Consider the following 25,242-nt stretch of genomic DNA (forward strand, 5'->3'; position numbering starts at 1 on the left):
ATCGTTTTCTTTTCCCTGGCTTGAGAATAAACATTTCAATGCATTTCCTTATCTATCCCTTCCTACCTCCATCCCAAATTGGCTATTCAGCTGTGTGATGCAGCGGTCAAGTTAAAATTCTACATGGGACGTCAATGAACTTGGGTGACTGTGCGGCTACTGACCTATAGGTAAATAATTGTGGACAACATTGGAAGCTTAATTCCTGACCACTAAGTTACTATGCAAAAGTTGGTGGACACTGAAAATGAACAGACACGTTATTGGTTAATGCGACAGCATTGGAATATTTGATACTTATTTCTTTTTGTTTCTCAAAACCTCATTGGGTGAGTAATTTTTTTTATTATTATTTTAGATTTAGGGAAAAAATGATGTTAAAAATAGCACACCTTGAACAAGCTAAAGGAAATCGTTTTAAAGTTATTGTGACCGGATTCTCACAGTCTTACTATAATTTGACGGAATAAAGGTGCTTGCTCCATTAATAGTGTAAAGTCCATATTTTTAAAAATAAAATCTATGAAATTCTGTTTCGTATGGATGAATGATATTAGGTAAGAAATATATGTGTGGATAGAATGGATGGGTTTTCTAAACTGTTCCTTTAATGACAGGCAGTAGAAATATGAATGAAAACATATTCTAAAATATATTATACAGTAAGACCACGTAACAATCATTCAGTAAGATATAAGAATGGAATTCACAATATTTATTTTTGTATTGAAAAGCCACTGACCTCTCATTTTGAACCTACATTAAAACAGAATTATATATGATGTGGGAAATCGAGGATCTGATGTTTTAATATTTTAAATAACTGTATGTGCTTCAGGGTGGTGGGGTCTAAATTAAATGGAGAGGTTGAGAGATTAATTAAACTTCTAATGTGCTACTATTGGTTGCTGTTGATTGGTTCTTATCCTGAATTACCATTATATGTTTTTATATTATTGTTTGTTCTTTATTTGGAATGGTTATGTTGTATTAACTGCTCAGAGCTGCTTTTGTGAGATGGGCAGCCGTATAAACTGAATAAACACATAAATAAATAAGACAGCCTGAGTGGTTGAGATCCCCTTGCATTATTTCCCACATCTAACCCATGAGCATGTTCATTTCTGAAAGGAAAAATAACTCATAATCTACACAGTGGAGTATTTTAAAGAAAGCAATGTAGCATCTTGGATACTGCATTTCTATTATTATGTTATACATTTCAAGAGCTCAAGAACTAACAATTCAGACCAGAGGTATGAATTGCATTTATGTGCCAATTTAAATGGTGCATTTGCCATGTTTACATTCAGTGTATGTAAATATGTGTGTGTGTGTGTGTGTCTGTGTGTGTGTGTACATGTGTGTACAATAATGTACTCACACCTATGCAGTGCATTTCCTATACATTTCCACTGCATATCTTTTTCTGGGTTCGTACCAGGGGTGGATTCCTGCCAGTTCTAACCTCTTCTATAGAAGAGGTTCCACAAATCTACCGTGCTGTTTAGAACCGGTTCCAGCTCCCTCCCCCCGCCCACCGCTCACTGATTGGCTGGCTCACCAATCGCCCCACCCGCCTCTAAGAGTCCCATCTAAACCTTAAAGTCTTAACGCTGTCAAGTTTGAACACGCCTGGGGTTTTCTCTATAAAGGGTTAGGGGTGCAAGGGTCTTGTAACTTGACAGCTTTAAGACTTGCACACTTCAATGCCAGAGTTCCTAAGCCAACATGACTGGAGGAGGAATTCTGGGAGTTGAAGTCCACAAGTCTTAAAGCTGTCAAGTTTGAACACTCCTGGGTTTTTTTTCTAAAGGGTTAGGGGTGCAAGGGTCTTGTAACTTGACAGCTTTAAGACTTGCACACTTCAATGCCAGAGTTTCTGAGCCAACATTTTGGTTGCTAAGCAAGAGCATTGTTAAGTGAGTTTCACCACATTTTACAAGTTGGCTACGCCCACCCAGTCACATGACAGCCAAGCCACTCCCACTCAGTCACATGGCTGGCAGGCCACTCCCACCCAATCACATGGCCAGTGAGCCACTCCCACAAAGCAGGCCACACCTACAGAAGAGGTTCTGAAAAAATTTGAAACCCATCACTGGTTCATACATACTGAGGTTTATATCTCTGTTGGGTTTATTACATGCTATCAAATTGGTGTCAACTTTTAGAGATTACATGAACAGAACTTGTCCAGGACAATCACTTCCCAACCTGGCCCCTCAGGCCCTCCAACATTACACCCATTGTTGCTGGAATCAAGTCCATCCACCTTGTTGCTGGTCATCATTTTCTTTCTGTCTATCTTTTGCAACATTATGGATTGGCAAAGAGAGCCAGGTCTTTGCATAATGTGTCCAAAATACGATGATGAAAAGAAGACCGCTTGCTTGCATTAAATGCCATGATGGTGAGAGAGAATAAGACAATTGGCTTTAGGGCCTGGCAGATCAGAAGATCATCCGTTGCCCTAATCACAGTGTCTTAGATAGGACGTGAGATTGTATAAGGCATAGATAGAAGTACACACATTCATATCAGTCAACCTATTGCTTCAGGGTTACTACTCCCATGTCCTCACAGGCTGTGCCACTCAGTCACGCTATGTTGACTCAATTAACTTTGATTGATTTATTATTTTTTAATGTGTCAACAGTGTTGATGGACTGGCTTTCTTGTTTTGGCTCCCATCCATAGCCTTCCCTTCCCAATGTATTTCTCCATTCGTGTATTTTGCTTTAAACACAGGGTTTTTCCCCAACTGTAGTATTTAGTCTTCTCTCATTCATGCACTAAATCCTTCCACCAGGGTCCACAAACAAACCTGCTATTTCTGACAGAGTGACTCAAACAGTGCTGTCCCTTTCTGTTGCAAACTCCACCACTTCTGGGTGTGCGTGAAACTTCATGATGCATCTAGAAAGCAGGCAGGGCTTGTATCAACAAATTATAATGTCATTTTCGTCAATCTGACTTCCTCGGCTCTCCTGGGGACATCATTGTGTGTGTTTTTTTTAAAAGCTGCTTCTGGTTTGTTTGTTTTGTCTTTGTTGCTAGTGTACGTAGTTACCATAGGTCGGTTTGTGTGCCTTAAGTAGTTTGTTAGGCAGCATTGCACACTGCTTTTCAGTGGCAGGATTCAAAATTTTTTACTACTGGTTCTGTCGGCGTGGTTTGGTGGACCTGGCATGGCTTGGTGGGCGTGACAAGGACACTGCAAAATCCCCTTTCCCTCCTGATCAGCTGGGACTCAAGAGGCAGAGAATAGATGCGGGTGGGGCCAGTCAGAGGTGGTATTAACCAGTTCTCTGAACTACTCAAAATTTCCATTATTGGTTCTCCAGAACTGGTCAGAACCTGCTGAATACCACCTCTGCTTTTGGTTCCCTTGCCAGGCCAGCAGCCAGTAAGAGGCCGACCAATGAAGGCAGAATATGGATGTCCCAATTTGCTAGTAATTGCTTTCTGAATACTATTCTCTTGTCTTAGCCAGAGACAGTCAAGATGGGGCTTTAGAAATAAAATTTGGATTTAAGCAAGATCCTCCTTTTAGCCAGCAGATATATTGTGACTGAGGAAGTACACTCCAACTATTGTGATGTTGCCATATTTCAGTGCACAGTTTCTACATGGGCAAGCTCTTATAGGAAGTTAAAACTCGCCCCTCTCATAGAAAAATGAAATAGCCTGGGAAATATTGAAAAGGCAGAATATTATATTTTCTTGGATATGAAATGGAGAAATATGCTCTAAGATAGGAAACAGACTCTATCTTAAGAGCCTCCACCTTTGTCAATGGGCCATTAAATCGCCTGAGTTAGTCTATTCTACATAACAAATATCTCCCCCTTCAGCTCCAGGGTGATGGGATTAAGGCATGATAGTATTAGCCCTTTACCCATCTCACCACAGGGCACCTGGGAAGAAGCAATGCTCAAACAAACTTGGACTCAACACAGCCTAGAGAGTTTCCCCTGCATGTCCTCATGGGACTCTGACAGCCAATCAGAATGCAAGCTCAGGTTCAAAAGCCAGAGATGGCATAAAACTAGGGACTTTCAGCATCTCGGTCTCTCTTTTCTTCTTTACCCAACATCTGGAAGCATGTGATCCCCCTTTTCTGTTCAGGAACTCAAACCATGTTATTCTGTCCACCATTAAATAATCTTTCCAAGCAACCTCCATGTTTCCAGTGTCTTTTCCCCAGAGGTGGGTTCCTACCAGTTCGCACCTATTCGGTAGAACCAGTTCGTCAAATCTACCAAACCGGTTAGAAGAGGTTCCACCAGTGGACCCGGAAAGCAGGCCACATCTACAGAAGAGGTTGCAAAATTTTTTGAAACCCACCACTGGTCCTTGGATATGATTATTCTACACTATCAGGCTCATATTTATAAAACTCAGTGCCTCTGTGAAAGGTAAGGATGACTACTGCGTTTGTGGTGCAATCAGAACATTGCGTGTGTTGAAGTTGTTTTAACGCAAACCAAAGATGCCTTTTAAAAAACCAGTTTACATCATATTCTTATGCATGCCAGTGCTGTTTGTGGGATAATTTAAGGTGGTTCTGATAAGTGTCGTCGGCATCTTCATATCCGGTCACATGGGCAGCAAGCCATTCCCATCCGGTCACATGGGTGGCAAGGCACTCCCACAAAGGAAGCCACACCTACAAAATAGGTTTGAACAATTTTTGAAACCCACCACTGCTTTTCCCCCACTTGAAGCTGCACCCAGATGGACATTCTTCCAACACTCTAGCAAATAATGGAAATAGAAAGAGTTCCAGTTAGAGAAGCATGGACTCAAGGATCCCCTGTATGGAAGCATCTTCAAATTCTGATGCCTCCAACTATTAGCCCTTTCCCAATTCTTAGAAGCCATTTTGAGTCTTGGAATCATCTCTTGCAAGGCTCATTTAAAATCCTGTTTAAAAAAAAAGAAGAAGAGAAAGCATGCAACACATTGGAAAAGATTTAGGGCCTTGTGCTGTCTTCTGCTGTCCAACTGGTTGAGGTTGTGTAATCAGCAATTAGACTTATCTGTGTTAAACATTTAAGGAGAATTAGTATATCTGTGAAAGGGATGGGATTAAAAAGAACTTAAATTACAAACAAATTGCAAAAAAACAGAGGAGGGGTTTTTAAAAAATAGCATACATTTCCAGCAATGTAGTTTCTTGGTAACCAGAGTATAGAATTCAGAACAATGTGAAGATATTTATTGGGCAATGAAGGGCTGTTTGTATATAAGGATGTTTTAATCAAATGACGAATACAAAGAATTATTGGATAATGCTTTATTGGATTGTTGGAAACGGTGTACAAGCGATCTGAACAAATGCTTGTTGAATCTGTGGCTTAAAAAGAGAAAATAATGTTTTGAGACTATTCCAGCTAAACTCAGACCCAGCATTTTACTCCATCTTGGGTGAAACTTGTCTTCAAAAGAGAGGAGTCTCAGTGTAATGCTGTTAGGAGGGACAATATGTTCAACAATATTCTGCTAGAGAAATTGTATCCATAGATCTTATTTAAAATGATTTGAAAAACTTTTAAAAATAAAAAGGAGAAGAGGCTTAAGGTCCCATGACTGGATTACTAAGAAGATGTATTTTCCTAGCCCACTGGGAAAATATAAATAACATTTCTTGAAGGGCGATGATGCTATCAGGGTGGAGTTGGTTGGCTTCCAATTGAAACCGTACCATCATTTTTTAAAAAGTGGGAAGATAAACAAGGAGCCTTCAGGGCAGGAATGATTCTTGTTTTCCACCTTGAAAAAAACCTCCCATGTCAGGAAATCAGCTCTTTTGCAGCCATATTTCATGAGTAGAATGCTGGGAGTTTACTCTTCCCAGCACAAAGTGTTCCCCACCAAACATGGCCCTCTGCATCTGTGCTCTGAAGCAGGGGTCTCCAACCTTGGCAACTTTAAGCCTGCCAGACTTCAACTCCCAGAATTCCCCAGCCAGCAAAGCTGGAATTCTGGGAGTTGAAGTCCGCCAGGCTTAAAGTTGCCAAGGTTGGAGACCCCTGCTCTGAAGCACAGCAGAAAGACAACCTTGAGAGGGGATACAGCTTTCCTTAAGGCAGCACTCAGTGGAAATTATAACACATTCCAGTGAGTTCTGTTTTTGTTTTCCCAAATCATATTCCAGAATTGAAGAATTAATTAGTTCGGGATGCTTTGGGGTTTAGGCTGCTTTGGCAGCTGTGCTTGGACTGTCTCTGCGCTATTCCTTCTCTTGTTTTGAAAAGCTAAGACATGCTGCCTTTACAAAGCCAATTTGGTGGAGGGAAAGAGCAAGCCTCGGCTTTTCCTCTTGAGTTCAAGATGAATAAACCAAGCATGATTTATGGAGTGAATCTGGCTGAAAAAGACCAAGGAGGACTAGCAAATACGGAATGGATGTGGACATCTTGGAAGTCAGTTTTTAAACAAACAATCCTTCATTGCAACATTTCAGTTGAATTTTACTCAGATTAGTATTTGCTCTTGGGAGAAAAATCAGCATCAGGACAGGATTTTAAAAAAAACCTTAAGTAACAAACAAATGGCAAAAACCAAGATGAGGAAGTAAAAATAAATAAATAGCATACATTTCCAGCAATTTAGCTTCTTGGTAATCACAGTATGGAATTCAAAACATTATAAAGATATCTATTGGGCAACGAGGGGTCTGGCTGGACATATGTAAGAAAGTCAAGCCATGTCTTAGTCAAATTAAGAATGCAAAGGATTATTAGATTGTTGGAAACGGTGTAGAAGCAATCTGAACAAACGTAGAATCTATGGCTTAAAAACAGAAAATAATATTTTGAGAGACCTATGGTTATTCCAGCAGAATGGAGCTGATAGGAAAATCTAGGACGAGGGACAAAACAAATGTTTTGTTCACCTGTTGCACAAAGCCCTCATGTATGGTCGGTTTAGTTTTGTAGGAAATTAAAACCCACGCCTCTCCCTGAAAAATGAAATATCCTGGGAAATATTGAAAAGGCAGAATATTATATTTCTCTGGATCAGAAATGGAGAAACATGGTTTTAGATAGGAAACAGACTCACTCTTAATAACGCCACCTTTGTCAATGGCCCATTAAATGTCTGAGCCAGTCCATTCTACATAACAAAGATCCCCCTTCAGCTCCAGGGTGATGGGTTTAAGACATGATAGTATTAGCCCTTTACCCAGCTCACCACAGGGCACCTTGAAGCAATGCTCAACCAAACTTGGACTCAACACAGCCTAGAGAGTTGCCCCTGCATGGCTCCATGGGAATCTGACAACTATTCAGAATACAAGCTCAAGATCAAAGGCCAGAGATGGCATAAAACCAGAGACTTTCAGCATCTCACTCTTTTTTCTTCTTCACCCAACATCTGAAAGCATGTGATCCCACTTTCTGTTCAGGAACTCAAGCCATGTTATCCTGTCCACCATTGAACCATCTTTCTAAGCAGCTTCCATGTTTCCAGTGTCTTTTTCCCCACCACCTGGAACTGAACCCAGAAGGACATTTCTTCCAACAATTTAAAGCAACATCTGGCATTTGTGTTGTGGATAAATCTGACCACTGTGCATAAAATAGATCAGTCCTAAAATATAAAATAAAAAGCGGGGAGAGATAGAACATCATAGCAATATGCTAGCAAACTGCTGGACTGCCACCACGATTCAATTCCATTAAGCAAGGATAAATAACCTGCTCTCTTCCAGATGTTTTGAATTTTAGTTCCAATGAACCCAGTCATGCTGACAAAGAGCAAGGATTTGTGGTGGTTGTTTAGAAGCCACAATTTATCTATCGATCTTTTAAGGTGGACTACTTAAAGTGAGTTAGTGATGGGTCTTTTCCAGTACATTTCATCAGGTGTTAAACATTTACTACTTAAAGTATTGGTAATACAGGATGCAAGGACCTGTACAATTGATTGTAGGTTCACTGAACAGAGACAATTATTCAGACACAAGCCCTTCAAATTTACATGAATATGTATGGAGACAAAGTAGGCTACAAATTGCTAATTTCTTCCTTGGAACAGTTAAATATCAATTCTATTTATAAATAGTTTAATGCTTGTTTTGTTTTTTTGTTAAGTGCTGATTGCAAGTGATGTTCAACTTTTCAATACTCTCTGACATTTTCCTGAAACTGCTGGAAGAGATCATCCAATGATTTGGGGTTTGGTGATTTACAAACGCAATCCGTTTTACATCACCAACCTGGGGCACACAAGTGATACTGTCAACATACTGTCCAGTTTTGGTCACCACACTATAAAAAAGATGTTGAGACTCTAGAAAAAGTGCAGATATGAGCAACCAGGATGATTAGGGGACTGGAGACTAAAGTATATGACGAACGGTTGCAGGAACCGGGCATTGCTAGTCTACTGAAGAGAAGGACCAGGGCAGACATGATAGCAGTGTTCCAATATTTGAGAGGCTGCCACAGAGAGGAAGGGATCAAGCTGTTTTCCAAAGCACCTGAAGGCCAGACAAGGAATAATGGATGGAAACTGAACAAGGAGAGATTCAACCTGGAAATAAGGAGAAATTTTCTGACAGTGAGAGCAATCAACCAAAGGAACAGCTTGCCTTCAGGAGTTGTGGGAGCTTCATCACTTGAAGCTTTCAAGAAGAGACAGGACTGCCATCTGTCAGAAATGGTGTAGGGCTGCTTGGGCAGAGGAGTTGGACTAGATGATCTACAAGGTCATTTCCAACTCTGTTAATCTGTATCGAAACATCTTGGCTCAATGTCTGGAAGTATGGAGAATTGGTTGGGGTAAAACATACCGAGGGTGAACCCTGAGAAGTTGGAGATAATTGTTTGTTCATTATGAATCCCTGACATTTTCATTTGTGTCTCTTGATTGGGGTAGTACTTATAGATGATGCTGGACAGGCAAGTTGAGGGGGGATGGCTTTGCCCAACATGACAATGGCAGCATAACCTGGGATGAGAGGATCTCACACCAATGACTTGTGCCTTTATCACCAGTCTCCCGAAGCCAAAGACCACTTGGAAGCTACACTTGGTATCCTGGGCCTCTGCCCTGTCTTCCTGTTAGTTACCTTGACAATTCAAAGTGTTTGTTTTGACATTTAAAACCCTACATGCAATGGTGGGATTCAAATACCATAATTTAACAACTGGTTCTCTGTACTAATGATTTCTTCCAACAACCAGTTCACCAAACTGCTCAAAAAATTAACAACCGGTTCTCCCGGAGTGGTGCAAACTGGCTGAATCCCACCACTGCCTACTTGGCTTGATGCTTATATTATTGTATTGTATTATTTTATCCATAGTTCAGTTATTAAATATTGTTTTCAAAGTTATTTATACTGTGGGTATTTATTGTTGAGATTCAACCTACTAACAGATTTTGATTACTATTTTTTAATCAATAAATGGCTGTCACAGAGTAGCGAGAGACCTGTTAGGGATATCAAAGATGATTGTATGGTTTGATATTAACCCACAACAGAATCACAATTTCTTGGATTTTTGTAGGAATTGAAAGAAACGAATCATGCCTGAACCAGTGACTCTGTACAGCATTAAGAGAATTGGAGAAGATAATTTGGCCTTTGAATCAAATGAGTCACGTAAGCCTTTGAACTCAGAGCATTTCTTGACTTTGTATAGTAATTAGTAAACCTGATTTGTTTGTATCATTCCTTGATTACGGGTTATTGTATGGTCATTGTTTATTACAATAAAATACCATTAACAATAGATTAGATCCTAATTAACAGCGACATAAATCAAATCTTCTCCCTTTTTGTCTATTTAAACAAATGTGTGTTGAATTAGATCGTCATGAAAGGGCTGATTGCTCATTTTTTGCATAAATAATAGTTGTCAACTCTTTTCAGGGGTAGAATAGTGCTCGCATAAAAGAAAACAACAAAATGGATCCACTGATTTTACTAAAACTTTTAAAAAAAACCTCTCTCAGCAGCTTTATAAACTTAAATCTTTTACCAAAAGAACATGTCCATATTTTGCATGAAAAGTCCATGTCCTATGGAGCATATTTTCCCCTTTAAATCAGTTTGTCAAACTTGTGATGACACATTGTTGTCCAGTGAAATATCACAACCTTTCCCCGCTTTGCTAAAATGGGGGTGGACGTGACCAGCATGTGATGCATCCAGCCTGCGCAGCGCAAGTTTGACAGCCCTGCTTTAAAATCCAAAGTCCTGTACAGGCCCTGTTAGTCACGTAGCAGTACATTGCAGTAGCCCATATATTCACAGTATATAGACTGATTTTGCTTTTTTTAAAAGTGCCATTATCTTTATCAAACATCTAGCCTTTAAGACGTATTATCTTTAAAACTCTTAATGGCTTGGAGTCCAGGTGTTTACTATTCACCTCAGAGATGGTATTCTATTTTCTTTCGGTTTGGTAGCGGGAATGTGCGTGTCTGAGCATGCGCAGAAGGTCCTTGATGATGTCTGGGTGGGTGGGTGGACGGAGCCTCGTGCCACAGACACTACCGGTTTACCCGAACCAGTGTGAACCGGCAGCATACCACCCACTGATCCACCTGCCTGGTTACCTAGTGAGGTCAGTAGAAAAGGTCTTTTTAAGGACCCTCTCCCTTCCCTACTGCCAAAACTAGAAGGGTCCTTCTCCTGAGAAGTTCTCTGGTGGGAGGACACACTCCCTGGGAAGTTGTGTTTGTCTCAATACTCAGGAAGATAGAAAAAAGGCATCTCTTCTAGCAAACGTTTAATAGTTAATGCATTTTAATGTTTAATTTCAACTCCAATTTTTACTATATTAATGTTCTCATTTTGTACATTTTTTAACTCACTGTTAAGTCTTCATGATTATTATTTTTTTAAAACCAACCAACCAACCAACCAACCAGAAAAGCAGGGTGGAAATCTAAAATAAAATGCTTTATAAAATGGGCAGAGTTAGATGTTTGAGTAGGCAAAGGCAAGATAACCGAAAGCATAAGGGGTTTGCGGAGGCACCAAGCATGGATTTCTGAATTAGGGAAATGTGGAAAGCTAGTTTTCCTCCTATCTCAAAAGTGCTTTTTCAAAAGGCAACTGGATTGTTTTTTTCCTTGAGGAAGTAGTTTTCGTCCTACTTGAAGAAGAAGAAGAAGTAGTTTTCCTCCCACTTCTCTTGACAAAAGGTCAAAACTAAAATTGGTGTTGTTCTTCCTCGCACATAAGGAACCAGTTTAGTGAAACAGAACCAAAACTGGAGATGTTTCAATTTGGTCTATTCACCATTTTTACAAAAAGTCATGAGTACAAACGGCAGGGAAATCCTCAATCAAGCACTGCATTGCTTAATGAAAAGATCAATGTAGTGAAAAAAGCCAAAAGCAAGTATATCCGTATAGTGATGGGTAGGAGAAAGAAAAATATCTGACTAAAGATTTCACTTCCATATTAACTTCCATGTATTTCTTCCCCAACAGATAACGGCATCAGCAAAGCAAAGTAAGTCAGAAGGGTGTAGAAGTGAGACCTGCAAAACATGTTGGATTTGGGGCTTCTAATTCTTCCAGATGTCATCTACTCTGGCTCTTTCCCGGGACATTCCCGCTCATTTTCTCTGCCTCCCTTCTCTCCTCATCCACTCCCTACACCCCTTGGTCTCTGAGCATGCTTATCTCTCAATATTTTTATTCTAAGTTGTTTTGCTCTCTGCCAGATTCTTGGATCCTCTGAGCATGTTGGTTCTGACACCTTTTGAAGGTCCTATGTGAGGCATGTGACTTCATTGAGGCCTTTTGTGCAATGCAAACAGCCTATTCTAGGGCTTCCCTTAGCTAGGAATAGCCTTCTGAATGTGTCTGCCAGGGGTGTCAAACTCAATGCATCAGGGTTGTGTTTGATCTCAGGGGGGCTGGGAGTGGTCATGGTGGGTGTGGCCAGGGTGGGCGTGACCAGGGTGGGCGTAGCTAGCTCGATGTCACTCGTTGAGGCTCCGTTTTCAGCAGCAACAGCTTCCTGTAGCCCTCTGCTGGCAAAAATGGAGCTCAGAAGGCTGCGAGTGCCCGGCCTGGGCTCCGTTTTCACTGGCAGAGGGCTGCAGGAGACTGTCACAGCTGAAAACAGAGCTCGGGTGGGCCATGCAGAGGCTGATCCTTTGCTGTTCCCAGGGTGGGCCAGATCTAAGCACCCTGCAGGCCTGATGCCGCCCGCAGGCCTTGAGTTTGACACCCCTGGTGTATGTCCTTGCTTCAATCCACTAACTCCAACAAAGCAGCTATTTTGCTCTGCTGTTTAGAAGCTAGAGTCCTGTTGCTCAGCTTCAAAGGAGTGCTTTGTCCAAAGTAAAGTATTCTGTTGGAGGTTTGGACAACCCTTCACCTCCTTCCCACTCCTGCCAGTTTTTCCTCTGTGCTCAACCTCCATCAATAATCAGTTTGCCAAGTGTGCTAAACTTGGTCCTGAATCCGACTCTCTTTTGAAGGGGGAAAAAAAGACCACACTGAAACAGGCTTTCCATTCAATTTAAAGCTTATTCTGAATAAAACCCTCTTTCTTTGTATTTCAAGGCTTTTCAAATAATATTTTTTTAAAGATAATATTCCTTCTGAACTCTAACACACATACACAAACACAAAAAGCTGCAGACTATATTTAGAGGAAGGTTATCTGTGGGATTGACTCTGAACAGAACTGGACCATTAATCTTGCTCACGGTGAGAAAAATGTATTGCTTTTTGCAGGAATTTTGGTGGGAAGCATGAAGCCTCTTCAAAGAACAATGCAAAGGAACACAAGTAAGACCATTTTTCTTCTTTTCTAAAAGTGCATTTGCTGATTTCATTCACTCCATTAAGCTTTTTTGGGGGAGGAGGAAGGATGGAATAATGCCAAGAGAATAAAACATTTTAATATGGTAATGCAAAATATTAAATAGTCCTCATACAGATGCCTGAAGAGGTTGCTTACTTCTGCTTAAAATATCAACCCATTCTTTAGAAAATACTCTTACCCTTTGGACTAATTATGTACTGCATCTTCCTCTTTTCCCTGGAAACAGTTGCCTGCGTGTCCTCATGTAACCATTCAGTATGTCAATCATTTCCCTTATCTACTTCAGGACGAGGCTTACAAAATCCTAATCAGAAGACCACTTTGTTAAATCACTGACTCCAGCCATTGGTTTGCAAAAGCAATAGCTTAACTCCCCTCTGAGAAATTGTTCGGTTCCTGAAGTATTCTTATCACGAAGCAGTCTTTTTTTCCCCAATGTACAAAATATGTCCTCTTGTAACTTAAAAATCTAGTCCTGCAGAAAATCACACAGGATCCTTTTTCAACAAGATCCTTCCCCAGAACTCAGAGTGCTACCATGCAGAGGTGAAATTCAGCAGGCTCTGACAGGTTCTGGAGAACTGGTAGCAGAAATTTTGAGTAGTTCGGAGAACAGGCAAATACCACCTCTGGCTGGCTCCAGAGTGGGGTGGGAAAGGAGATTTTCCAAAATCTTTCCCCCTAGAGAGGGGTGGAAATGGAGATTTTTCAGTATCCTTCCCCTGCCATGACCTCCAAGCCACACCCACAGAACCGATAGTAAAAAAAAAAAGAATTTCACCACTGCTATCATGTCATCTCCTCAGCCTTCCTTCCACAGAACCTTATTAGGACTTGTCCTCTATTTTCATTTTGTTGCCTCATTCTGACCCAGTTCTAGTCTGTATTAGTCAGGTTTTTTCCCCCCCAAAAAATACCTGGAGCCCAGATTTAGCGTATTAAATACTGCCCACTTTTATATAACATGGGACAATTACTCCCCACCATTTGGAAAGTCAGGTTGTACGAAAGCTTCCCACAGTTCCAGTGTTTCTCCAGCTCTTTCAAATTTGCTCAAGTGCAAGGCAACTGCAGAATCACTTGGGACCACAGTAAGTCCCAGGAGTAGCTAATATGCAAAAAGTTCAAAAAGTAAAGAAGCTGAATAAGAATGTAAAGACATGAATGGGTGATGATTCAGTTGTGAGTTACTAATTAGACCTTTTCAGAGAATTCAAACTTATCTCTTCAGATTAGATCAATTTCCCCAACTTGTTATTTCCCAATTATCTGATACTACAACTCCCATAATTGCCAGCCTATGCAGCCATTAGCAAAATTCCCCTTTGATTTTAATATGCATCAGCAAGGTACTTCCTTCCAATAAATTACGGATATCAGAATAAGGGTGTAAACTCTTTAATATGTTACTACAAAGAGTTGATAGTTCCATCAATTAACTGATGAGATCTGGGCACCTGGGAAAACCGAATTTGTGCAACGATGCTTAGGCTTCTTATTTATGAAGCATATTTCTGTGCTGCTGCAATCAAAATGACTTTCAGCAGATTACAATTTAGAATGTGCACAGTGCAACCATAACACAACAAACACATGATAGTACCATGATGGTGTACCTATGGCACGCGTGCTGGAAGTGGCCCGCAGAGCCATTTCTCTGGGCATGCGAGTCATCTCCCGTTGCTCTTCCGGGTTCCAGAGAGCCAGCCAGCTGGTCTTCACACACGTGGGAGCGCCGTAAACCGGAAGAGCAGCCGCCTGGTGGCATGCGCACCAGCCAGCTGGTCTTTGTGCATGCACATGCCAGAAACTGGAATATCATCTTCCCGGAGTGTGCATGTGCACCAGGCGGCTGCTCTTCCGGTTTCTGGCACGCTAGTGTGTGCGCGCTCTCATTTTGGCACTTAGTGCTGAAAAAGTTCGCCAAGGCTATGATAGTACGCAAACCTAAAGATAGCAATGTCAGTCTCAACTTAGGGAAGAGCTCTCGGGAGCAGTTCAGGCTTTACAATTTCCTTAAAACCAATAGTGAGGGAACTAGCAGCCATTTCATGAGGCAGCCATTTAACTGCATCAGGGCTGCCACAGAAAAACAGCACCTCCTGTCTCAGTGACGTGCGGTGAGGTTTATGGCTGGTGAGGCAGTCCTCTCCCCCGACACCCCACTGACTAAAGCACTTTCTTTCACCCGCCTGAGCTCGCGGCAGCCCGCCTGAGCTCTGCCGCGAGCTCAGGAGGGCGAAAGAAAGTGCTTTAATCAGTGGGGTGTCGCAGGAGAGGAGAGAATGCCTGAGCATTGCATTTATTAAAGAAAAAAATAAAAAAAAGGAAATTTGAAGGAAAAGAGGGAGCGTGGGGTGGGGGTGGGGGCCATCAGAAATGGAGAAAGAGAGGAGGAAGAGTGAGCGCTATGCTGCAGCTTTAAACAGAATGACAGAGTTGAAGCCTCTAAAAAATGCGCCCTCTACTATGAGGCAGGAGAACTGCGTGCCTCAACTACCTCGGGATTTTTTTAGGCTTTTAACCCTTGCTTTAACTCTGCTAAAAAGTCAGACTAGATGAGGCATGCAGTTCTCCTGCCTCATGGTAGAGGGTGCTTTTTTAGAGGCTTTTTTAAACAGGCAGTCATTCATAGTGTGGCAGCAGCTAGCTAGCCTAACCTCAGCACTCGCCTTTTCCCATTTATATTTTTTTTTTGCTTTTTATGATTGACAGTGGTAAGGCTATGCCTCCCCTGCCTCCCCTGACTGCACGTAACTGTCCTGTCTAACCTTATGACATTTGTGACATTTTACTTTTTTAAAAAAAATAAAGACACCTTTTGAGAGTTGCAAGATTGGAAGCAAAAAAAGGAAGGAGCTTCTCCATACCCTTCAAAATATTTTAACTGCTGGGTTGATTTGGATGGGAGTCATCTGTGAGGCAAAACTGCTAGTTGGAAAACGTTGTCTTCCATCTTGGGATGTCTGAAGAAGGTCCTGGCGGATCTACTACCAGTAGAAGGAGAGAAACCACGTGTATAATGCCCCTTGTTTTTTCTTTCTTTGAAGGATACCAGACAAGAGAAAACATGAAATTCGAATTGGATTCTTTCAGCTGGTAATAGCATTCCTGGTCATCATTATTTTTCACATATTATAGCATGTTTCTTGAGACCAAGGCTCACAAACGTTTCTATCTAGTCCCACCAGTTCATCTGTGGCAGAATCTTGTCCAATCAAAAGAGAAACAAAAGTTCAGTTTTCCAAGAGAGCACTCTCTGTTATTATATTTATGAGGGCCACCTTGGTGGAGGTTGAGGCATCAGGCTAGAAATTGGAGTTCTGGTCCCACCTTAGACAAAAAGCTATCTGAGTGTCCTTGGGCCAGTCATTTTCTCTCAGCCCTAAGAAGGAGCCTATGCATAGCAGTTTTGAAAAGCCTTGCCAATGACTTCTCCCGGCAATCTCTGAGAATCAGATACAATTGAACAGAAAGATACATCTATGTTTGTTGTATGCATGTATACACATTTTGCACAGTCTGTTAAGACTGTGTATCCAACTTAAGTTCCTATATCATCAGTTGTGAACCATGGTGTCAAATCAAGGGGGTAGAAGAGGAGAAGGGAAGCTCTTAACTTAATCAAACCTCAACATTTACAGGATGAAACCAGACACAAAATAACGACAGGAGTCTGGCCTGGAAAGTGGTTTTCAGAATCAAAAGTGAAGTCCCAGTCATTTCACCACACAAAATCAAGTCTCATTTCTTCCCTAAATATTTTACTGGTACTCCTCATTTAGCATCTGCTTCCTTTAGCAACACCTCACAGTTACAACAGTGATGAAAAATAAATCTTCACATTTACAATCTTTTGCAGGTCTATAAAGCAAAAGAAATCTGAAGATTGTAAGCATAGTTGTGATTTCACTTAACAACAACCACTTCAGTTAATGACCAAAATTGCATTATTATCTTTATAATTATCTATGCTGGGGGGATTTAAGTGAGAAAGTCCTCTGTTGCAAACTGAAGTTGGGACCTGTTACACCTGAAAGAATGAAATGCTACATTGTTAATAAAAATAATGGATTAGTAATATTGTAAGGTTCCAGCAGTTTCCCCAAGCCACTGAATTGCCAAAGAGAGTGAGAGTTGAGATGAGGCTTGCAAAAATATCAGCTTTTATTTATGGCCATAGCAAAAGCTGGGCAGAGGTGGGTTCCTACCAGTTCGCACCTATTCGGTAGAACCAGTTCGTCAAATCTACCGAACCGGTTAGAAGAGGTTCCACCAGTGGACCCGGAAAGCAGGCCACACCTACAGAAGAGGTTCCAAAATTTTTTGAAACCCACCACTGGTCCTTGGATATGATTATTCTACACTGTCATGCTCATATTTATAAAACTCAGTGTCTCTGTGAAAGGTAAGGATGACTACTGCGTTTGTGGTGCAATTAGAACATTGCGTGTGTTAAAGTTGTTTTAACGCAAACCAAAGATGCCTTTTAAAAAACAAGTTTACATCATATTCTTATGCATGCCTGTGCTGTGTGTGAGGTAATTTAAGGTGGTTCTGACAAGTGTCATCAGCATCTTCATATCCGGTCACATGGGTGGCAAGCCACTCCCATCCGGTCACATGGGTGGCAAGCCACTCCCACAAAGGAGGCCACACCCACAGAGTAGATTCGAACAATTTTTGAAACCCACCACTGAAGCTGGGTGACAAAACTATATCCAAATCATACAAACAAATGCATGTAAGGAATAGCCACTCATCGCAAGAGTGGCTCAGAGTATTATATACATTTTAGACAGATAGAAACAAAGTTTATCCAATCAGAGACAAAGATTTGTTACCAATGTGATCTTTAAAGCATTCTTTTGTTCAAGCTCCTGTCTCTGTCTACCTTATCTATGGAGTATTCCTATAGCCTTGTGTAGGGGGTGGCAGACGCCCTTTGCCAAGTTGTTTTTTTGGCAGAAAGCTTTAAGGATTTCTGAACCAGGAAAACTCCTGAGTTTGGTTCCTTTATCTATAGGGCCTGATATTCCCATATTTGATATTTTCAAGAATGTCCCTAGCTTTGAAGCCAAGAATAGAAGCGAGATGCAGCAGTGAGACAACATTTGCAGTAATGCCATCCAGTATTAAGGTTACAATTTGCTAGGCTAGAAAACAATTGATTTCTGACAGTATACAATAATATAAGCAGAAGCCAATAACAAAGCTTAATTCTTAATAAATGATTTCTAGCAGCATAATATATCAAACAGCAAATATTGGTTTCATCAGTAACAGTTATATAGTAACATAAGCAATTCATAATAAAATATAGTAACATAAGCAATTCATAATAAAAGCAAATAGCCAATATTGATTCATATTGATTCATATAGTCCTTCAATATAAAAGGAAATGATGTGAAAACTACCGATGAACAAACCCTGCCTCTTATTCCTTACAGTTCAGATTTGCTTCTTCAACTGAGATACTGATGATGCTCTCAGGGGGTATCTGTGCCATTCTTCATGGAACAGCCCAGCCAGCCATGCTGATTGTTTTTGGGATCATGACGGACACATTTATTCAATACGACATTGAAAAACAAGAGCTGAGCGACCCAAACAAAGTGTGCATGAATAACACAATAGTTTGGATTAACAGCTCCCATCATCAGAATGTCAGCAATGCATCGATAAGTTGTGGGTGAGTGAGCACAAAATACCGTATCTTCAGTTTTATCAAATGGCGTCAGCTCAGTTCTTAGGGAGTTTATCCAGTGGGTTATCTAAATCAGCAAACCATTTGGCCTACTTTTGGGAGATAATTATTCCATTAAACTAAGTGCCAGATTTGCACCCTCTGTGATTAGAGAAATTAATATGTTAAAAACAAAAGTGTCTGACCACATTCCACCTCATTTGGTGTTCAAACAGATCTTGACACTTTCCCAAAGAGAAGAGATATTGCTACTTACTCAAGAGTTGATAAGCACTTGTGTTTATAATCTACTGCCATCTACACTAGGGTTAAAACTTAGATGAACTATCGACTTTAACAGAAGATTTCAAAAGGTTATGTTGCACAATCACCTTTAAAAGAGTTGGCTATTACCCTGAAATAAAGAGGGAAATCAGCTTGTTCTGTCACCCCCCCCCCCCAGTTTCTATTATCTTGCAGAGGAAGTAAGAATAATACATTAAGACTTCAGGGTGTATCCTTTGGGGCTTCAACTTCTAAAGCCACAGTGTAGAAACTGATCATCACAGAACAACTGGATCCAAGATCCAAAAACCAGAGTAAATGTGAGGTGCATTTCGTTATGCAAAACTTCAAAGGAGTGACTTGATTCAGTGGTGTAATTGAACCATCACATCAAAGCAGTTTGCAAACCAAAGAGTGGCTTTGCAGATTTCTATGCTCCCTGTGGTTGCCATAGATGCTACGCATATTGCAATTTCATATGCGGAGAAGCTGAAGAAGGGTTGACTAGTAGAATCTAAGTATCTAAGGTGGCGCAATGGTTAAATGCAGCACTGCAGGCTACTGCTAGATCAGCAGTTCAGCGGTTCAAATCTCACCGGCTCAGGGTTGACTCAGCCTTCCATCCTTCCGAGGTGGGTAAAATGAGGACCCGGATTGTTGGGGGCAATATGCTGACTCTCTGTAAACCGCTTAGAGAGGGCTGAAAGCCCTATGAAGCGGTATATAAGTCTACTGCTATTGCTATTGCTATTATGGAGATTCTCAGTCATCCAGGTCATGGTTGTCCCAAAAGTGTTTTTTCAAGAGTTTCTGTTTATTCTTTGAAGACCCTTTGCTTCTCATCCAAGAGGCTTCTTCTATTCTAGCGCTGAAGAAGCCTCTTGGCTGAGAAGCGAAACGTCTTCAAAGAATAACAAGAAAGTTCAGTTGCTTCTTGAAAAAGCACCTTTCTTCTGTGTTGTTGGAGCCTGAATCTGTGGAGGAGGACGAGCTGGAGCCGATGGAGATCAAAGGGCTGCTTTCGGTGGCTTTGGAGGCATGTGGAAAGGAACAGCCCAGGGCCCCTCAGGATTGGGACAGCTTTTTAGCAGGGAGGAATGGGGGCAGGATGACTGAGAGAGGGCAAGCAGTGGTCATGAGGAGTGGCAGAGCTCAGGCAATCAGCAAGGACCATCCCCTCCTGATCCCTGGGCATGGTGAGTGGAGAGAAGGTTGGGAACAGTGCAAGCTGACCAGATGATTTGGGAGGAGAGCGCCCTGCCGCTCTTCACAAGGCACATCTGGGGACTGAGATTTAAGGAGACACTGTGGGGAATTGGTAGAGTTTGGTGTGCCGGTTCAGACATTTGGAGTTTGCAGAATTGCTTGCTTCTTCCTGACTTCGTGGACTCAGTGCTTTGTTCCTTACTTTGTGGACTTGTTGTTTGTTCCTTGTTTCGTGGACTCATTTCCCTGTTCCTTTGCTTTGCTGGACTGCATGCAGCCAGAGGTTGCCGTGTACGTGCACAATTTGCTCTGGGACATGCCAAGAATGTGGGAGTGTTTGGAGAATTTTGGAGAATTAAAGGGAAGTTTGAACTCTCAGCTGGCTGTGTGGCCTTCATGCCTTGTCCCAGGTCATCACATGTATTGTGGTCACCACAAGCCTTCATCTTGCTTTCTTTTGCATTGATCAGATGTTAAGAGTGGTCCTGCTTGTTCTGCCCACTTAGCTGTTGGCACTCTGCATATGGGCTCAAGACTGACTAGTACATACCTTTTGAAAGGGATATCCACAACTGTGAAATCAAAACCCTGCCCCTTTTTCCTGTGTTTGTTATAAATGCAAAAGAATGGATGGGGCTTCAGTGGTACTCAACATCTTGGTTTTTTCATCCACTCCTTGTGGATGCTCTTGTTCTTAGATCAGATTTTGAGTCGAGACAATTTCAGTCTTTGGAAAAGGGCTGAAAGAATAGCAATGCTAAAATCAAACAGGTTTGTCCTGGAATTGTTTATTGCAAATTTAAATGAAAACATGGCACTATTTGAATCTCTGCTCTTCAGTCTGAACCGAATCAAGTTGATTTGCATGGAGTGATAGTAGTCAGGATGGAGTGTTGGGAGAAGAATGGTTCCCTTTCTGCAAATCTTGAAGACTTGAACACCGGACCCTACAAAATTCAGTTTAGACAAAAGTAAAGTCCTACACTTAGGTAAGAAAAACCAAAAATACACATATAAACTGGGTGAAACCAGGCTTAATAAAAGTGACTGTGAGAGGGATCTTTAAGTCTTATGGACAACCAGCTAAATATGAGTTAATAGTGTGCGGCAGCAATCAAAAAAGCCAATGCAATCCTAAATTGCATTCACAGAGGGATACAATCAAGATCAAGTGAGGCACTCTGCAAAGCCCTAGTAAGACCACACCTAGAGTATTGCATACAGTTTTGGTCCACATGCTATAAAAAAGATGTTGAGACTCTAGAAAAAGTGCAGATAAGAGCAACCAGGATCATTAGGGGACTGGAGACTAAAGTGTATGATGAACCGTTGCAGGAACCGGGCATGGCTAGTCTACTGAAGAGAAGGACCAGGGAAGACATGATAACAGTGTTCCAATATTTGAGGGGAGGAGAGGGTCAAGCTATTTTCCAAAGCACCTGAAGGCCAGACAAGGAATAATGGATGGAAATTGAACAAGGAGAGATTCAACCTAGAAATAAGGAGAAATTTTCTGACAGTGAGAACAATCAATCCATGGAACAGAAGTTGCCTTCGGAAGTTTTCGGAGCTTCATCACATGAGACTTTCAAGAAGAGACAGGACTACCATCTGTCAGAAATGGTGTAGGGTCTCCTGCTTGAATGGGGGGTTGGACTCGGTGACCTTCAAGGTCCCTTCCAACTCTGTTAATCTGTTAACAATGGAAAATCATTTGGTTGATTTGCTGCCTGAGATAGTAGTTGAGAAAATGGCAAGATGGGTTTGGGGAGAAAAAGGTTTTGATTTTTGTCTGTTTTCTGTAAAGATGGTAGAGGTTGACTGTCACTCTTGCCTAAAAAGGAAGCTTAGGATAGTAACAAAATGAAGGCTGGGACCAAAGATTATGCCTCCCCCACTTCTAAATTAGTCTGGTTGTTCCAGCTTTAGTGGAGATTGTTTAAATGACGGCTTGAAGATGTTTGTAAGAAATTGTTAATATTTGCTCAATATCTTTGTCAATAATAGCACATCAAACTCCGCAGTTTGTTTTATTTTGCAAACAATACAATGTGATTAATAATTAGTTCCCATGGATTTTTTTCCTCTTTTGGCAAATAAGGGACCTTGATTACGTGAGAGTTGACACAATCTTTTTTGTGTGTACCTCACATAGAAAAGGGACGCCTAGATTACATTAGAGTAGACTTTAGTTTTGCTCTGAGAAAAAGCAGATGTGCTTAATATTTTCATCCTAATTTCCCCAAAACAGAGATTGAAGTAGCTTCAGGCAATTCAGCCTTCTCTGTTTTAGCCTAGAAACATCTATTCTGTCAATTGATTCTTGCAGTAACTTGAATTGGAATTGGATTCTCTCTGAATTGCAGCAATGGAAAGTTGCATCTAGAGTTTTTATTGCAGTCAAATGTCAACTCATTCTCATAGATTTAATCAGTTAACCTCTCCTGTGTGCAAAGGCTCATTTGCATACACAGGAGGAAAAGGTTGCTGGGAAGATGCCTTTCTTCCCTTTCTTTTCTGGGAAAAAAAAGGACTGGAAAATTATCAAGGTGGAATTTTTAAAGGAAATTCTTATGTTTCTTTCCCAACATATCTCTTGTAGACATGGCAAGGAAAATTCCTGGCGCTCTATGGCAATAGCCCTTAGACCTGTATACTGCTTCACAGTGCTTTACAGCCCTCTCTAAGTAGCTTACAGAATCAGCCTCTTGGCCCCAACAATCTGGGTTCTCATTTTACCCACCTTGGAAGGATGGAAGGCTGAGTCAACCTTGAACCCCATCAGGATCGAACTGCCCAACTGCCAGCAGGCGGCAGAATTACCCTGCAGTACTGCATTCTAACCATTGCGCTACCACGGCTCATCATGCATGTTGTTTCACACCTTGGGAAAAACTCTACAAGTGTTTTTCTATAGCCTGAAAGAATGTTTAGGAAGGTATCGAGACTGACCTCTGGAATACTTGTAGTGTTTTTCCCCAATGTGTAAAACCACATGCACCAGGTACAATGGCAATAGTCTATTGTGCAAGAAATAAGGAAATAGGTGTTTAGGCATAGCTTTATATAATGTATGAGCTTAGATATGCTTTTTCAGTTTTGTTTCTTTTGCAGAAGGGTATTCTTTATGCTGAAGTTGTTTATAGCTTTTGCTTTGATTTTTGGGAAGTATATGTGTTTGGTAATCCTAATGCTTTATTTTATTGTTTTGGGAGTCATAAATAAATGTCAGACTTTATATTGACTTGAAATGTGATACAGATAATCCCCTTAGAGCCATTTGTTTAGTGATCATTTGAAGTTACAATGGCACTGATAAAAATGATTTATCATTGTTTATCACACTTATAACTGTTGCACCATCCCCATCGTCACATGATCAAAATGAGGGATGCATGGCAACTGGTGTGTATTCATGATGGTTGCAGCGTCCTGGGTCACGTAATACTCTTTTGTGACCTTCTGACAAACAAAGTCAACCGGGAAGCAAGATTTACTTCACAAACATGTTACTAACTTAACAACTGTAGTGAGTCACTTAACAATGGTGGCAGGAGAGGTCATAAAATGGGGCCAAACTCACTTAATAACTGTCTTGGGTTCAATTGTGGTTGTAAGTCAAGGATTACCTGCATTTAGTGAATCAATTTGCTCTGGTAGTTAGAGGCTAGAAACCAGAAAACCGATACCAGTTCTAATCCAGTAGCGGTATCCTATTTTCTTCACTACCTGTTCAGTAGCGGGAGCGCACGCACATGCACAGAAGGTCCTTGATGGCGTCTGGGCGGACGCCATCACACAGCCGCCACTACCGGTTCGCCCAAACCAGTGCAAACCGGCAGCATACCACCTCTGTTTTAATTTTGTTTTAGGCATGAAGCTGGTTGGATGACTTTAGCCCAGTCGTTCTCTCACAGTCCTAGAAATGGTAAACCACTTCCAAAACTGCAGGGATTTGATTAGTTACCAGAGAACAAGACAGACTTGGAGGAATTTAAATAACAAGCAGCTGTGTGAAAAAAGAGTCCCATGCCTGTTAGTAAACTAATCCCCAAGGGTTTTTTTTAAGCATTTCTAGTCTCACCAGGCTCAAGGTTGACTCAGCCTTCCAGCCTTCTGAGGTGGGTAAAATGAGGACACAGATTGTTGGGGGAATATGCTGAGTCTGTAAACCATTTAGAGAGGGCTGTAAAAGCACTATGGCTAACATTATTCTGATCAGGCCCCTATGTTTTTTTCATTCTTTCTGTGAGGTTGTCTGAACGCCATCTTTATTCACCAAAAACTGGAGCAGCTGAGCCATTCTGATGCTCTTCCATGGGATTGGTTTAAACCCTTGAATCACAAACACAAACAGATGTATTTGTTGTATTTTGCTTTTGGGTCTCCAATTGGATCTGATCATATTTGCATAGGCTAATGAGATTTGGGACGAACTATTATGCTTTCCTTCCTCTGAATGCAAAGGACCAGCCTGTTGTACCCCTTGCAGAAGTTGCTAGAAGATGCCAAAGCCAGAGTTGTCTGAAAGAAAACCTGGAAGAATCGAAGTGGATTCAGGAGAGAAGAACCTGTTCCTTCCATTACATTTGAATACATAGCTTACTCTGCTTTTAGTATAGGTCAGGGGTGTCAAACTCAAAAGTCTGCGGGCCGCATCCGGCCCACAGGGTACTTAGATTTGGCTGCCCTGGAAGCAGCAAAGGACTGGCCCGCCAGGGAATGACCCTCCCCTGCAAAGCTCCATTTTCGCTGGTAGAGGACTAGCAAAACAAATTAAAACCAAGACAAAACAAAAGGAGAATTGTTTCCCATTTTGCCTTTGAGCATCCAAGAAGGGACAGAAAAGGAGAAAGGGAAAGAGGAAAGAAAAATAAAAAGAAGGGAAGATGGGAAGAGAGCAAGGAAGGAAAAAGAAGGAAAGAGGAGAAGGAAGAAGAAAGGAGAATGAATATGGAAGGAAAAAAGAAGGAAGGAAGGAAGGAAGGAAGGAAGGAAGGAAGAAAGAAAGAAAGAAAGAAAGAAAGAAAGAAAGAAAGAAAAGGAAGGAAGGAGATTATAATGAGAGGGAGGGAGGGTCTGAGGGAAGTCCTGCCTTAGCACCTAGCACCACAGGCGCCCCCAACATGAGTGATGGCGAGCTGGCCATGTCCCCTGGCCACTCCCCCGCTCCCCAAGGTCAAATACAACCCTGATGCAGCCCTCAATGAAATCAAGTTTGACACTCCTGGTATAGGTAGTTGAGAAGA

At 41.3% G+C, this 25,242-nt stretch overlaps 1 protein-coding gene across 1 annotated transcript in view; it reads left to right on the forward strand.

Annotated features, from left to right (window-relative positions):
- Positions 1–201: 201 nt before the first annotated feature.
- The window catches only part of ABCB11 (ATP binding cassette subfamily B member 11), a 100,184-nt gene continuing 75,143 nt past the window's right edge, over positions 202–25,242 (forward strand). The window contains exons 1-6 of the mRNA XM_032210370.1: positions 202–329; positions 9,528–9,622; positions 11,464–11,485; positions 12,724–12,777; positions 15,865–15,913; positions 18,267–18,508. Coding sequence (XP_032066261.1) covers positions 9,547–9,622; positions 11,464–11,485; positions 12,724–12,777; positions 15,865–15,913; positions 18,267–18,508 — 443 coding nt within the window. The 5' untranslated portion in view covers positions 202–329; positions 9,528–9,546. The remainder of the gene's footprint in view (positions 330–9,527; positions 9,623–11,463; positions 11,486–12,723; positions 12,778–15,864; positions 15,914–18,266; positions 18,509–25,242) is intronic.

Source organism: Thamnophis elegans, chromosome 1 (assembly GCF_009769535.1).
Source record: "Thamnophis elegans isolate rThaEle1 chromosome 1, rThaEle1.pri, whole genome shotgun sequence".
In the NCBI taxonomy this organism is placed as follows: domain Eukaryota; kingdom Metazoa; phylum Chordata; class Lepidosauria; order Squamata; family Colubridae; genus Thamnophis; species Thamnophis elegans.